This window comes from Lytechinus pictus, chromosome 7, assembly GCF_037042905.1.
Source record: "Lytechinus pictus isolate F3 Inbred chromosome 7, Lp3.0, whole genome shotgun sequence".
Taxonomy (NCBI): Eukaryota; Metazoa; Echinodermata; class Echinoidea; order Temnopleuroida; family Toxopneustidae; genus Lytechinus; species Lytechinus pictus.
In genome coordinates this window covers 38,127,296-38,143,781 of record NC_087251.1, presented here as the reverse complement: position 1 = coordinate 38,143,781, position 16,486 = coordinate 38,127,296, and the positions used below count along the sequence as shown (strand labels likewise).

General features: G+C 34.2%; 1 protein-coding gene across 5 annotated transcripts in view; it reads left to right on the top strand.

The window, feature by feature from the left end:
* The window catches only part of LOC129264456 (mitogen-activated protein kinase kinase kinase kinase 3-like), a 57,733-nt gene that overhangs the window by 26,998 nt on the left and 14,249 nt on the right, over nt 1–16,486 (top strand). For 3 of the 5 annotated variants that reach the window (XM_054902337.2, XM_054902336.2, XM_054902335.2), the window contains exons 8-13: nt 1,236–1,274; nt 5,623–5,679; nt 11,705–11,750; nt 12,793–13,062; nt 13,692–13,776; nt 14,172–14,251. In XM_054902337.2, coding sequence (XP_054758312.1) covers nt 1,236–1,274; nt 5,623–5,679; nt 11,705–11,750; nt 12,793–13,062; nt 13,692–13,776; nt 14,172–14,251 — 577 coding nt within the window. The remainder of the gene's footprint in view (nt 1–1,235; nt 1,275–5,622; nt 5,680–11,704; nt 11,751–12,792; nt 13,063–13,691; nt 13,777–14,171; nt 14,252–16,486) is intronic. The other 2 variants (XM_064102634.1, XM_064102633.1) reach the window with 1 other exon arrangement.

Here is a 16,486-nt window from a genome sequence, read left to right as displayed (position 1 = left end):
AAGAGAGCTTGATATATAAAATTAATTCATGATATTTAGAAATTGAATCAATGAAAAATGACTTGCCATACGTACATCAGTATTATGCTGGCTAACATATATATCAAGGTGTGAGAGCACTTCTACTCAACCTAGATATTTGCATTTAGTGATGATTTTTTTTTAGCAGTTTTAATGTGATATAATGTCAGGAAACGTGGCATATTTTCTTATAGAATCACTTGCTCCATTAGATATAGGATTATCCATCCCATTCTCATTTCGTCATGATCTTATTTCCCTCATAATAATCTAAAAAAAAATAATGCCATCATAGTTTCCATACAGCTTTGTTAGCTGCTGAGTATTCTTTTGTTGATAAAATTATAATTAACCAAATAGAAATAAGGGCAAATAATGAAGAAAAAAAAGAAATCCTTTGAATATTTACTTGGCAGGACAAACAAAGAATCTTTTTTTTTATTACAGTACTTGCAAAATTTTTTGTGTATTTCCCCCTAAATGAAACATTAGCAATGAGAATATATCTCTATTTTTCCTTAAACATTAAAATTCTAGTAGATCGAAATTGCTTGGTTTCTTTTTATATATATATGAAATACTTATAAATGAAGTGCACTAAATGCATGGAAATGTAATAAGTTACAGGTTGGTATCATTCATTTATAGATATATGGAAGGAGCATTAAATAATGCAGTGAAAATTTTTTTTAATGGTAAATTTTGAAAATGCTGAACATGATGGGGGGGGGGGGGGTTAAAGAATCACAGAAGTACGAACCATTTGAATAAAAGTCCCATTATCAAGTCAATGATGGAGATAATTTTAACATATTTTATTGGAATACCATGTATTTACATATTTGAAATATGTAATTTTGAAATATGTGAGGAAATTATTAGCTTTTCTCGTCATCCAGAAGGCAAAAAATATGTGTAAAGTAGGACCCAGGCCATAATAGATACTGCAAAGCGTTGGATATTTTTAGAGATAAAATCTTTTAAAAGCTTTGTGATATTCTCTACCGGGTATAAGCGTGATATTTCCCCAATAAAAATAGGTTTCCTTTTTTTTTCTTTGGAGTGAAAAATAGTTGAATGATCTAAAATGAATATTGACCGGCTTTATTTTGGGTTCACTCTTGTCCCCCCTTTTGCCTGATGCACGCTGGAGTTGCTGTATTCGAAATCCACATCCATGACCATCACATTGCTCTAATCTTTTGCCTCCATAGGAGTTTACTCGCTTCTGTTGAGGAAGAGCTACAGAAACGGTATGAAAATTGTCTCCCAAATTCAATCCCTTTTTGTGTCTCTTGTATTTTTTTTAAAACCATCTCATCTCTCACCCTAAATGCTTTGTAGATTGCTGTACCCTGTGCCTCCCATTTTCTTTGCATGCACCTCTGCTTTTTATTGTCTTTATTTGGGATATGTTTCTTTTTTGCTTCCTGTAGTTTATTTGTTTTATTTGTTTTACTAATGATGGGATTGTTTTGGGATTTACAACAAATCCAAAGGGACTTAAATGAATTAGTTATCTGGTTAGTATGCTTTACAGGAATTCTTTATAGGGAAAACCTGTATGCAAATGAATGGATTAAAGTAGTTACCTTTTAGGTATTTTACAAGTGACAAACATGGATGCAACAAGGACTTTTAGTTAATAATAACATTTGTGGGGTGTTTTTATAGATGTTGCAAAGTGCATACCGGTATATGTAGGTGGGCTGACTAATATAAACAACAAATCTGTTCACAGTCAAAGCAAAAACAAAAGAAAAAATATTAATTATTTAATATTAATTACATATACCAAAAAATGATTATTCCCCAAAATGAACGTTGCTATTAATCATTTATTTGCTTTTAAAACACAAGGGTCTAGTAGTGGTTTGTGGTGTTTATTTTCAATGTGCTATTGTTTGTGTTTGAAAACTTATGTTTACAAGGAAATGTATTAAATACATATAAATAGCTTCTGTGTACAAAAGTAGATACATAATGGGATTGGTGCTGTGTTTTTCTGGATCTTGCAAAACAAGAAGTGAAGAGTGTGACTAACTGTGGACTAACATTTTAAAAGTAATTTCAATTTTTGTTTGTGCTGCGTGTTACGGTTAACCCAAGTTCATTTTGTGTTTGGCACCCATGTACTTCATGCACTGGCACTGATGTACTTAGTTCATTGCTGAAGAAAATAATCCTGCCTTGTGCATTTTTTCAGTCAAGTTTTTTTCTTTGAATGAAACATTTGTTTGGTAGGAACAGAAAGTGCATCAATGTGTACAGTAATGCTATATTAAAGGAGCAGTCCTTTTCTGGCCTAATAAGCAATTTTAAGTCTTAACTAGTTTTTACATTGCAAACAGAACGTCTTTTGGAAAAGTACATTTATTTACATTTTTTTCTAAAAAAAATGGAAGATGAAGCGAAGATACCTGATCATCTATCTCATGAATGATAGTTATCATCTACAAATGAATGTTGTTTCTTATTTCACATCATCTCCATAAAAATGGAGAAAAGTACATGATGTCATTAGATTGATTGTGTTCCCGTAATCTTGTACCTGTATGCGTGTGGCCTTGTTGTGTTCGTAACAGTCTAATATCATATCATTTACCCTGTGTGCAGTCTTTTGCAATCATCTGTTTCTTTGTGGTGCTATATCCTTTGCACAAGAGATATATATCATCTGTATATCAACAAAAATAAACATTACGTGTATAAATGGCTCTTACAGGTCATATTATGAGCAGTATAGTCTTTGAAAAATAATATCCTTTTAATACTCGACTATCGTAATATTTTCCTTTTGAATCAGCTATAGTGTTGTATATATCGTAACATTTAACATTGAAGTTGTATTGTGCTTTACTGAGTTGTAGTCAAGTCAGTCAGTTCACAAATGATGAGTTCTGTGGATAAGAATGCCCAATACTATTATTATATATTTCCCAAAGCCTAATCCTTTCTGACTCCATCTAATGTGTACATGTATATGAGAAATTGTCTTTACAGATGCTATTTTAGTGTTGAAAATCCTTAACCTGTTGATTAATATTAATAATCTTATAATTTAATTTGGTAATCAATTAACTTGTCAATTTGATAATTTACAAATTACTTTCTGTATATAAAAAAAATCATATTAATCTTGTCTAACCGTTTATGACAATTTTTTTTCCATACAAATCTGTCCCAGATTTTTAATTTTCTAATGTTGTCTGTGTTGCAATTTGATCAAAGAAATGCTCTACATTTAACCTTTTATTAGATTAAGTTTGTATTACTGGGGTAGTTATTTACATTATTTGTATCTGTACCTAGCATTACTTTTGAATTCATATCCTTGCTTTATTAATAGTCTGTACTCTCAAAAATAAAAGAAGGGGGAAATGTTCAATTTGTTATATTTTACAATGCTCACAATATATCCTCCTGAAGTGATCATATAAAGGAAAGGGATTGTAGGTCACTGGCTTGTGAAAGCATTTCATCAGCCATTTGGAAATGTAAGGGTAAGGATAAACTGTCAGACAGCTTACAGTTATTGCTTTCCTGGGTTTTCCTGATGGTTCTGAAAGATCAACGTCCAAAAATAGATATCTCTAGCTACATGATGACTTTATGAAAATTGAACAGTAGGGTAGTATGTGTCTCTCCTTTGGGAAAATAGTGTACCAAGAGAATTGGACTTCTAGTCTTGAGAATGATAAGTTGTTTTTGTCTCACCTGCATAGCAGAGTGAGACTATAGGCGCCGCTTTTCCGACGGCGATGGCGGCGGCGGCGTCAACACCAAATCTTAACCGAAGGTTAAGTTTTTGAAATGACAGCATAACTTAGAAAGTATATGGACCTACTTTTAGAAACTTGGCCATAAGGTTAATCAAGTATTACTGAACATCCTGCCTGAGTTTCATGCCACATGACCAAGGTCAAAGGTCATTTAGGGTCAATGAACTTAGACCATGTTGGGGGAATCAACATCAAAATCTTAACCTAAGGTTAAGTTTTTGAAATGTCATCATAACTTAGAAAGTATATGGACCTAGTTCATGTAACTTGGCCATAAGGTTAATCAAGTATTACTGAACATCCTGCATGAGTTTCACATCACATGACCAAGGTCAAAAGTCATTTAGGGTCAATGAACTTTGGCCAAATTGGGGGTATCTGTTGAATTACCATCATAACTTTGAAAGTATATTGTCTAGTTCATAAAACTTGGACATAAGAGTAATCAAGTATCACTGAACATCCTGTGTGCATTTCAGGTCACATGACCAAGGTCAAAGGTCAATGAACTTTGGCCGTAATGGGGGTATCTGTTGAATTACCATCATAACTTTGAAAGTTTATGGATCTGACTCATGAAACTTGGACATAAGAGTAATCAAGTATCACTGAACATCCTGTGCGAGTTTCAGGTCACATGACCAAGGTCAAAGGTCAATGGATATTGGTTATGTTGGGGGTATTTGTTGAATTACCATCATAACCCTGTAAGTATATTGGTCTAGTTCATAAAACTTGGACATACGAGTCGTCAAGTATCACTGAACATCTCATGCGAGTTTCAGGTCACATGACCAAAGTCGAAGGTCATTTAAGGTCATTGAACTTTGGCAATTTTAGAGGTAATTATTAGATTGCTGTCATAACTTCCAAAGTTTATAGATATAGTGTATAAAATGTGGATATAGGGGTAATCAAGTATCACTGACAAGTTTTAGGTCACATGATCAAGGTCCAATGTCAATGAACGTAGTATTGTATCATTATATGAATGGTGTTTTTTGTGAATAATTATTTAAATGGTGTTTTTCAAAGTCAGCACTGCTGCTATATTGAATCGCGTGATGCAGGTGAGACCGCCAGAGGCATTCCACTTGTTTTATTATGATAATGGGATTATTCTTCTGGTATGTGGTCCCTTTTTTCTATTAAAAGTTTCTCAGGTAATTTGTTTTATATTTGATTTATTAAGGGGATACTTTTATAAGTATCTGCAAGATTAAAAAATAAATACTCTTTTTGTTGGGGGTTGGGGTGGGGGTATCTTTACCAGGTACCAACCCATTGGGTGATTTCTAGTATGGTGTTGGTGTTGTTAAGTGTGTGAATTAGACTGCCTAGCCCAGCTCCAACACTGAATGTGGGTTTACAAAGCGGTACCAATCACATTATTGACTACAAACATCAATCCTAGTACCATCCTTATTTCAAAGGGGTGTTTTCAAGTTCAGTGTTGATGTTGGGCCGATTTTGACATCAGTACTGCACCAAACGTAAAGTGAAGCTGACACTGGTACGAATATCACGAGGTTTATGAGTAATAAGATCCGGATCCGGAGTGTACACTCACATTTGATGTTAACGCCTGGGAAGGCAATCCGAAAGGTGCATCCAATGCAAACACTGAACTTGAAACCACCCAATGTTTTGAGTGGTGTAAAAACTGCTCCAACACCAACTTGAAATCACCCATTGTCTTTTCTGAATCTATGTGGTTGTAGTAGTGGCTCAATGTGACTGACTCGCATGCCCCCCTTTGTCTCTGTCTTGCATGCATTCCTCTCTCTATCTATATCTCTCCATCTGTTTGATATGACAGGGGTCATCAGACCAATGATTTCAAAGGGGCTGAAGAGATCACGGAGGAGGGCAAACAGTAAGTATCTTACTCTGCCCAAGCTCTCTCTGCTTTGCCCATCGGTTTTTCCCCTCTTCCTTCTCTCTCTCTCTCTCTCTCTCTTGGGTTAGGGGGCTTCAGATTTCTCATGTATACATGATTTTGGTGGAAATCACCTCCTGTGCATGAATAAAGCCTGGCTCACACTATCGTGATTTTCTTTTAATCTGCGAATTACTTCATTGATCAAACGCAGCGTCATCCAGCTAAACACAAAATACTATACAGCAAAATATTCTGTAGCAATATACCGCTGCGTACGAGCTTGTATAGATTTGCAGGCCGTGATAAAGTGAGATGATGCGGGCCAAAGCGAAGTAAGTTGAGGTATGTATCGAGCACGCTGAGTTGGCCTCCGTAAGCTTATCCTTGCGCGCAATTGCTTGTTGTTACTAGTGGAGTTTGATTGCGGTCAGTTGCAAGTGCTTCACAAAATATCACACTCTCGAGCTAGAACTGAAGGCCTCTGTGTTAGCCATGGTCTGCGTGTCGACCTGGTAGTACTGTGTTTCATTGTGTTATGTTGCATTTGACTGCGTCTGCGTTAGGGCAATACGCTGCTGACACTAGCTAAATACCCAAAAATGTGAGCCAGGCTTTAAGGTAGGGTGCACAGTGTTAAGAATAGAAGAGTCTGTGTAATGTGAAATCTCAAGCTCCCCATTACCTCTAACAAAGTCTACAGTACTAACTTTCCTACTCTGTGATTTATCTTTTGATTTCTCAGTGTGGATGTGATAATCTAGTCCATTTTGATGTATTCTTTAATACTTAACTCTTATTAACCTAATCTCTATTGTAGTCACATTTAGGATACCATCCACTACTTAAGGCGGTGCTGCACCATCCCGAGTTTGCTCAATCTCGAGATTTTAGCCCGATCGGCCCTCTTCGCGATTAATCTCTAGATTCAAGAAACCCCGTCTCCACCATCGCAAGAAGAGCGATTCCTGCTCGAGCGAGGCATCGATACATTATGGTCTGACGCCGTGAATAAATAATCCCGAGTGTGTCTGCACCTACGAATTAGCGCGATAATTCGTAAAATAGCGCGCTATTTTGCAAATAATCCCAAGTTGACTTGGGATTGCAACCTCGAGATTAATCCTACGAACTAGCGCGGTAATTGCGTCTCCATTGCAAATAATCTCGAGATTGTTCAGAACGGGATAATTTGTCGGATCAGAAAAAGCGCGCTAATTTGAAAACTCGGGATGGTGCAGACGGCCCTATAGTCCCTAACAACCATGCCATTGTGTTTTATAAAGCTGCTTGAAAAAATGATGCTCGACTTTACACACTGTCGGCACATGTTCTTACGTGCCAAGTCAGCTACATATAGGGATATATCATATAATAACAAAAGAAAGGGTCATCAGTTATTCATAACTTACGAACAGCATTATGAAACGGCCCCTAGATATATCGCACTTATATCCTGCTCATTATTTCTATGGGAGCTTTTCATGGATTGGCTTGTCAGTGATTCTCATCGATAAATGATCTCTCAACCAATTGCAAGGCTTTCAGTAGTTTATTACAGTTCTCAATGAAAATTACTTACAAGATGTTTTGTGGAATGCTCCCAACACTTTATAACAATACTAAGAATTGAACATATTAATGTCTGGTTATTAATATAAATCTACTGTATCATACATGTAGTCTGAAATTAATCACTTATTTAGGATTGGCTGAATAGATTATAGACGATAATAATAAGTTGGGTTGTTTTGATTACAAGTAGTAGTAAAACAGAAAGTAAATATATGTAGACCTACTCATTTTTTACGGGTTTGATAGTTAACCAAATAACATGTTTATGTAATATGTTTAAATAAAAAAATGAACTTATGTTTCCCATAACCAGTAGCATTTCATTTCTTATTTTGGAAATCACTGATCCACCATACATGTATATCATATACTCTATATGTTATATTCATATCATTCAGCATTAAATATATATCTCAAGTTATCATTCAACTGGAACAATATAATAGTATCCTGGGAACACCAATATCTTTGATATTGTTTCTCTGCCCATATTTAAAAAAGTTTCCTTCTTTTTACTTTGACCAAGTCAGTATGGGTATCTGCATTTCAAATCATCATGATTCCATTGCTGGCTTTTTGTTGTAATTGATTTCATTAATTATATTCCTTTGTGAGATGGGGCCCAGATATGAAAGTAAAAACATGCTATATGGGGGAATTCAACAGAGTACTTGACGTTTCTGAGTATTGCGATTGTATTCACAATTAATCTTGACGTTGATGTTTTTTAGTTTGTACAAAGTATATCATATCATTGAGTATAGTATACTCTTCTTTGATAAATTACTCCTCCATAAATCAGTTTTGTTTGAATGTACCTTAAGAGGTTGTACAAAAGTTGATCATTTTACATCACAGAAATAATCTGGTATTTCATCTTCATGCACACAATTGAGTATCTGAATATAAACACGGCCCAAGTCCAATTTTTGGTGAAATTGAGTTAAATATGGGAAATTGTTTCTTATACAATGGCTCATTTTGTGTTTCAATGATAAATCTGAAATCATCTCAGAAATGCCTTAAACAAAGGAGGAAAATCTGGTATGAGTGTAAAGGTGACTGCACACCTTACGATTGGTCTGCGACCCGATTTCAGAATAAAATGTAGTAAAATTTGATGCTAATATTGAGACTTGGAATATCTTACTGTGTAATGTTCTAAATCATCGTACTAATACCTATTATCAAATCTATGACTATGCTATCATCCTTCTTAGAATAAAAGCGAATTTGATATCTAGTCGTAATGACATCATAGCAGTCGTACGATTGGCTATGATTTGAAACTAATTTGGCCTTTACTCCAAAATAAAGGCTTGCAATCTTTCAAAATGGTTATGTTAGTATTCTTTCAATTGATTTTAACCTCAAATAAAATGATATGTTCCATTCACATTTTCAGAAAATGAGCAAAATGCGATTTGTTCCAAAATCGGATCGCGAACAGTCGTAAGGTGTGCGGTGGCCTTAAGAAAGCCCAAGTTCAGGACTGGGGCTTTTCTTACATTCATATCATAGCGCCCTCTCTCATTACTTCCACTACTTACTTCAGAAGTCTACCATGTATATGAATGTCAGAATGACCCAAGTCCATGTGATTCTAAAAATGACCCAAGTCCACCAGACAAAAGGCCCCTCCCACAAGTACCGTGAATATTAATGCTCATAAAAAATGTACACTTAAATTTGTTTTATGATGTTCTCTGATGTCTTTTGGCCAAATATACTTTAATTGCCCAAATTCAAAGAAATATCAATTTGTTTTATTTTCTCAAAATGACCTCCTATGGACTTGGGCCTTTTTTATATTCATGTACTAAATTTTCCGCCTGTAGAATGGGAAAATATTACAAAAGAGAAAATGTGCAAAAACTTACTAAACATTGTAGAACTGGGATAAAAAGATTGAATTTATTTAGACATATCATTATTTTTTTAACTATTGCCCGAACTTTATTAAAAATTCATTTGTACTCATTTGAGCATATTATATTGCATGATATATTACTCAACATGACATTTTATAATTAATAGAATCGATCTTACCAACATATAATGCTGTAATGTCTTGAGTGTATATTGACATTTTTCAATAATAAAATATATCTTCACATTAGAAATAATTATGGATGCTTGATAGTAGTATTAGTAGTAGATTTCATTTTGTACTTGTTACTTAGCTAAGCTTATCAGAGTGAAGACATCAAATTCCATTACAAAATGACAAGTGCCTTCTTTTTATCGCAAAATAATTTTTTCAAGGAACTGGGGGAAATTTGGTTGAGGAAAGCACAAGATTTAACATAAAGGAGAATAAAAGAAGATTTCTCTTTTATCATCTTATTAAAGTTCATGACATTCTTAATTATTCTTTAAGCTATTATGATATGTTAGGAAAACTGTCATATTTGTATGACAATAAATGAGTTTTTTTTAAGGAATGGGGAGAAATTTGGTTGAGGAAGAAACTGATTGAAGAACAACGAAGCTTTCTCCTATTTCATCCTCCCTCATGATATTCTTAATTTTTGTTTTAGCTATTACGATATGTTGGATGCATCCTCTGAAAGGTAACATTTTCTTGTGTTACAGTTCGCAGCTCCTGCTGATCCCTGTTACAGTGTTACCTTCAAAATGCATGAAATGTTACCACTCTTTTTTTCTTCCTGACAATTTTGAATCATTTGCTTTAAAAATGGTCACATTCATTATCCCATTTTGCTTGCTAAATGAACTTTGTCTATATTTTAATGTATCATAGTTGGAAAGAAAGGTTTGGATTCTATATTCTATAGTACTGTTCTTGCTTTGACTATTTATATTTGCTCTAAGAGTTGTCATTTTGTTGACATATACATACATTACATGTGTGTCGTTGAATTATTCACTATTTTTCCTTTAATAAAGTGATGGTGTAATTGTTTTCCTGTTTAAAATGTTATCTAATCATAATTAGCTGCATGCCTCAATGTGGAGCACTAACAGCTTGTTGATGCAATACCTCACATCCCCCTTTTAAAAAAACTAATGCAAATTCAAACCGTTTTAATCTGTTGTTTGTCTAACAGTGTCTATATTAGAATGAATAAATGTTCGTCAAAATTCGTATTCCAAATCCCAATATTTTTGTTTTAGCAAATATAATCAATAATAATGGTATTTAATAATAGTAATAATAAGACTTGTATAGCACACTCTCCATTTTAAGTAGATGCTCAGGACACAACAGAGCATTGGAGAGAGAGAAAACAAAATAATAACAGGTTTGAACTTTAACAATGAAAGAATAAATCAATGTCTGTCAAAAAGCACTCTTATACAGGTCTTATACACAGTTAATAATAAAGCCTTATGTAGTTTTGAATTGAAACTTATGTTATAAACACCTTCAAATATATAGTGTTGTGCCTGAAATCAGAAAAAGTCAAGCATGTTGAATTATTCAATTAATGGCATATTATTGCACACGTCTGTGTACCCATATTCACTTTGTCTGTATTTTCTATACATACTTGTTATGAAACGATTAATAAAAATGCCTCACAATTGTATTAGCATAAAACCTAGTATCCTATTATAAATTTCAGTGTGCTATATACTCCTATGTTGTTCAATGTATATTTAATTTGAGCTGTTTTTATTTCTACAATCAGCAATCAATAATTAGCTTTATTCAATTGATATGTAATGTATGAGGTACTGACAAATGAAATGTGAATGTTCAGTACTCTTAATACTAAACTATCTACCAATCATAACAAATATTTTGTACAAATGTTGTCATTCTAAAGTGGGCATCTTTTTACATTTAAGGCTTTTATTTTGTATACAATAATTAAGAATTTTATTGGTAAACTTTGAACAGGTTTGGAGGCCTATCAAGCACCATAGCTTTCACTGTTTTGAAGAAAATGTCCCATTGATCTATATTTTAAAAGAAATGACATCAGAGTGTAGGAACCATCAATAGCATTGTGTTACTTTTAGTCATTTGTTTTGGTGCTAACATTAACCTTGATCATGATACACATTCATGTAAGAAACAATATTTCTGGTGTTGGCATTTTAATTTCTCTTAGTCATTGTTTTTTTTGGTTCATTTTGTTTCTCCTCTATGCCTTGTAACTATTTTTTTAATGGTTCTGGACTCTTTACTTTGCTGTTTTCTATATTTAGATTGCCTTTTAAAGGAATGTTAGTGATGTGATACAAGTATATTGTAAGGTATATCAATTTGTATCATAGATTTGCTATAATTGGTAAAGAAAACACTGTATATTGTATGTCTGTGGCCTGCTTTATAAAGACTAGCGTTACGATAACTTAAATGTTATTAGCATGGAAACCTTGACTTTGATCGACTTGATTGGCTGCTGCGCCCAACAATGTAGGAGGAAAATCACAGTATCATGTCATGTTTTTATTGTTATATTTCCATGTACAGCGACACATTACCGCATGGTGATCAACCCCCACCTCTACCACCAAAGGTGAGTGATACTCATTAGACAAGTATAATGAGCCCCCCCCCAAAAAAAAAAAAAAAAATAGGGCCGTATGATAAAAATCTAAATTTTGAAAATGAAAATCTTATTTTGATATAAAATAATATCAAATATAATATTATATTTCATTCATATTTCCTTTTTTTTGGGGGGGGGGGACTTTAGTGCCCCAAGCACCCTATGGCCCCATCTTTATTTGATACAGGTACATTATCAATCCAACGACAGGTGCCTTTATCGGTCAATGTACATCTGTTCATATGATATATCCTGTTAAGGATAAGGCATGAAACCTATATGATACCCAATCTGTTATGTTTTATTGAAGAAATTTATATCATAAAGATATGGTAAATATTAGTTTTATACATTGTGCATAAAATGATGGTGCACATAAAATGACTTATCCTGAAAAGTTTGTGGCAAGCAGTTTTCACTCAAATCAATGAACAGAAATAGTTACATTTTGTGGAAAGGGATATATTTCAAAAAAGTTTTGTCATAATGGGGGAAAGGAAATGCAGTTTATTTTGCTGATCCACAATTTATAATACTGGATATGATTAAATCTTCATGGTGGGTTGCATTTTACTACTTTTGAAAGTTCACCATTCAATTCCCAAAGACATATATTCAAATATTACAAAATATACATGTTAAATGACCAATACAAGCTTCACCTGTTGCATGAATACTTTTACCATAAAAACTCTATAGTTGAAATTTAAAATTCAAGCTACCACATGTATTCTAATTTGCATTGAATGCATGGAAAAAAAATAGAAAAAAATAATCATAATTTTTTTGCTGTAAAAGTTTAATACATTATGACCGTGGTGAAAATGTCTATTCATTAAAATATAGGCTTTCATAATTCATGTATTGAAATAATGTTATAAAAATAATCTGAGTTATTTGCTATGATTAGTTTTGTACAACATGGCCTTGGTGTAAAGGTCTATTCATCAAACTTTAGGCTTTCATAATTTCTAATCAGCGATTGTCTTCCCCTATTTCTACCGTGCAGCAAAAGTCAGTGAAATTCTCAGTATCATCCAACGGAACTGCATCCAACGCGTCAACAAGAGAAAGCATGCCTCCGTCGTTACCCCCAACCAAGCCGAACAGACCGCAGCCGAAGATGGTGAACGGAAGAGCACCCACGACGGAAGGGGAGAACACGGAGGATATCGACAACAAACCGCCCATCGTACCACCGAGGAGGATACGAAATGAATTCCTGGAGCCACCGCCCCAGCAAGCTAGCAACGGGCTTCCCCCAACACCCAAAGTCACTGTGAGTAACCAGAATTCTTTTTTTCTACTAAAGGGGAGGGGGATTGGGGGAGGTCGGTTGTGTAAGATACAGAGATACAGATACTCATGATATATAAAATTGATTGTTGATTGTTGGGAGATGGTGTAAAATAAAGATATGCTTAATACTTATAATTCATGGTAACATTTCATTTACCTTTTCCATAGCTTAAAAAATTAAAAAATTAATTGTATTCCTTATGTTACAGGGCACTGGTCAAGCAAAGCAAAGAATACATGAGAGTAAAGGATGATCAAAAAATCCCTTGTAAATTTCAAGAGTCCCTTTGAATTGCTACTGAGTAGAATATAAAATCTCATTACATTCGACTTAAAAAGATAAACAGAAGAAGGCAACATAGAAAACTAAACTGGGATGTAATAAAAAGAAAACGCATGTTTGCTTTCAGGAGTTTTATGACAACTTTATTGTGTATTTGATATGAATCACAACATGATGGCCAAATTATGGCCTTGTTAAAATCACATTGTAGATTAACCCCATTCATATTAGTTTCGATCCAGACCAATTTACACGGTTGCAATTGGGGAAGTAAAATATTCATGATGTCGTTATTTTTTTTCCCTTGTGGTCGTATTTATCTTCAGATGGGAGCTTGTTTCTCCAAGGTTTTCAATGAGTGTCCACTAGTAATACATTGTTCAGCAAGTTGGGTTCACCCAGAAACAAGAGGTATGCAAATAGTAATAGTGATAATCATAATTGTACTTGTGTACATAGCACTTAACACTCATTAATAAATGCACCATAATTACCCTAGCTTTAGCAAAAATATAACAAACATGATATGGTGATTATTTTATTTATTTGAAACAAAAAATATTCTGAAGTAAAATGGTCTGCTGGCAAATCTCAACATTCACAATGTGCAGGAGAAGGATTGTCATCATAAGCACATTGCTTGAAAAAAAAGCTGAGAAAAAGAATAGAGCAGAATGGTTGTATTTCTTATTTTAAAACAAAAATCGTTCAAAAAAAATTGGTAATGAAGATGAATATGACAGTGACAAATGTCCACAATATTCAGTCATTTCATTCATGCTTTATTTCTTTTTATTGTGTTCCAGATCAGTACATAATATTTGGTTGTGATGAGGGCATCTATATGTTTAACCTCACACAAATTCATGAAGGTGCTATGGACCAGGTGAGATCTTGTTTCATTCATTCTTATTTTCTTTAAAAAAAGAGTTAAGAGATACTAGGTCCCTGTTTCACAAAACTGCATGTGAGTTACACCTGAATTTTTTAACAACTGGTAACCCTTTCTTGTGCTCATTATACAGTGCGTCCCAGAAAAAACGAAACCGAGATTTAGCGATGATTTATCATAACTTAATCATAAATAAAATAGACAAATGACCTACCAATGTAAAGCTTGGAGTCTCCTCTTTCATCTGGTATTACTTAGATTATTCCTCATTCACGCATGATTGAGCAAAAACAATTCGAAGAAAGGATGCCAAAGACTCATTTGGCGGGGGGTATCTGAATTTCAAAAAGAAAATCACATGATTAAAAAGTTCGATATCTTCTCTTTTCTTTGATACCTAAATCACAGAAAATGGTCAAGTAGTAAAAAAGTTATGATCCCTCGAAACAATGCTTGTATTTCCATAATTTCATTAAATAAACGTGGCTTCACCGGTTTCCCACTGAAGCTATCGCACGGTAACAAAAGAATTAATGCATGGCTGATCGTCAACAAAACGGAGTGTCGAGTGAGTTTGAACGCTAGCCTGTAAAACCTCTTCATGTTATGAAATTATTGAAATTCAAGCCTTATTTCAAATAACGAGAACTTTGTTATTTCTTGACCATTTTCTGTAATTGAGGTATCAAATTAAAGAGCAGATATTGAACTTTTTAAAAATGTGGTTTTCTTTTTAAAACCCAGATACGGCCTGCCAAGTGACTTTTTGGTATCCCCTTTTCAAATTGTTTTTGCTCACTCATGCGTGAATGAGAAATAATCTAAGTAATATCAGATGAAAGAAGAGATTCTAAGCTTTAAAATGGTAGGTCATTTGTCTATTGTATTTGCGATTAAGTTATGATAAATCATCGATAAATCTCGGTTTCGTTTTTTGTGGGACGCACTGTATATCACAATGTAGCTGACTGAGCACTAAAAAACATAAATCATTCATGCATATAGTTGCAACCTTACAAAAACAGCTCTCCGAAACACCATTTTGCCCCCTGTTATTGACATATTGTCAATAACAAATTTTCTCTCAGCTTAACAAATGGTAGGATTTCTGATACATCTAGTAGTATTCTAGTTAATTGCCATTTAAATAATATGCTTTCAACAAACCATGCTTAAGCCCCAGTCACATATAGACACGGATCATCCCGGATCAACACGGCAATGCCGGCATGATCCGGGGAGGTCCGGGATAGCTTTGCCCCGGATGACTGTAAACACGGCATCAACACGGCAGCTTCACACGGATCTACACGGACCATGCCGGCAGAGCACGTCGTCAACACGGACCGACACGTCAGCAACACGGACCTACACGTCAGCTACACGGACCAACACGTCAGCAACACGGACCAACACGTCAGCAACACGGACCATCACGTCAGCTACACGGACCAACACGTCAGCAACACGGACCAGCACGTCAGCTACAAGGACCAACACGGACCAACGCGTCAGCAACACGGACCATCACGTCAACTACACGGACCAACACGTCAGCTACACGGACCAACACGTCAGCTCAAGGACCAACACGGCAGCTATATTGACCAGCACGGCAAATGAAAATCTGTTCATAATAATGAGCTGATATTTATTAAATTTTTTATTTATTTATTTATCTATTTATTTATTTTTTTCTCATCCTTGTCGCAACATTATATTATGTTGTTTTTAAAAAATATATCAAAACTCAAAACTTCCTTAACCAGTAAAAACGCTGCTTTTTTATACAACACAGTTTACTGTTTTAAAAGTAGTTGTTAAGTACTTTAAATCTTGAACGACAAATTTAATTTCGATTTGATTGGATATCACTTTATTGAAATCACAATAAAGGAAAGAAATTTACAAAGTCAATAGAAAACATAATAAAAATTAAGATAGGCCCAGGTCATGACGCATAACTGTCGATGCAGGGCAGTAGTATAAACTTAATGTACAATTTCGATGTAACAGGTACATTACATAAATTATATACATATAACATATTTTTTAAAAATAAAATGTGAAATAATAATAACAGACAAAGTTGGGGTAAATATTAGAAAAAAAAGAGAGAAAAATAAATATTCATACATGCACTAAGTTTACAAATATTAGGTTGGGGCCAATATCCAAAGCGTAAGAAAATATCCTGAATCATTCAATCATCCATTTAATAATAAATAA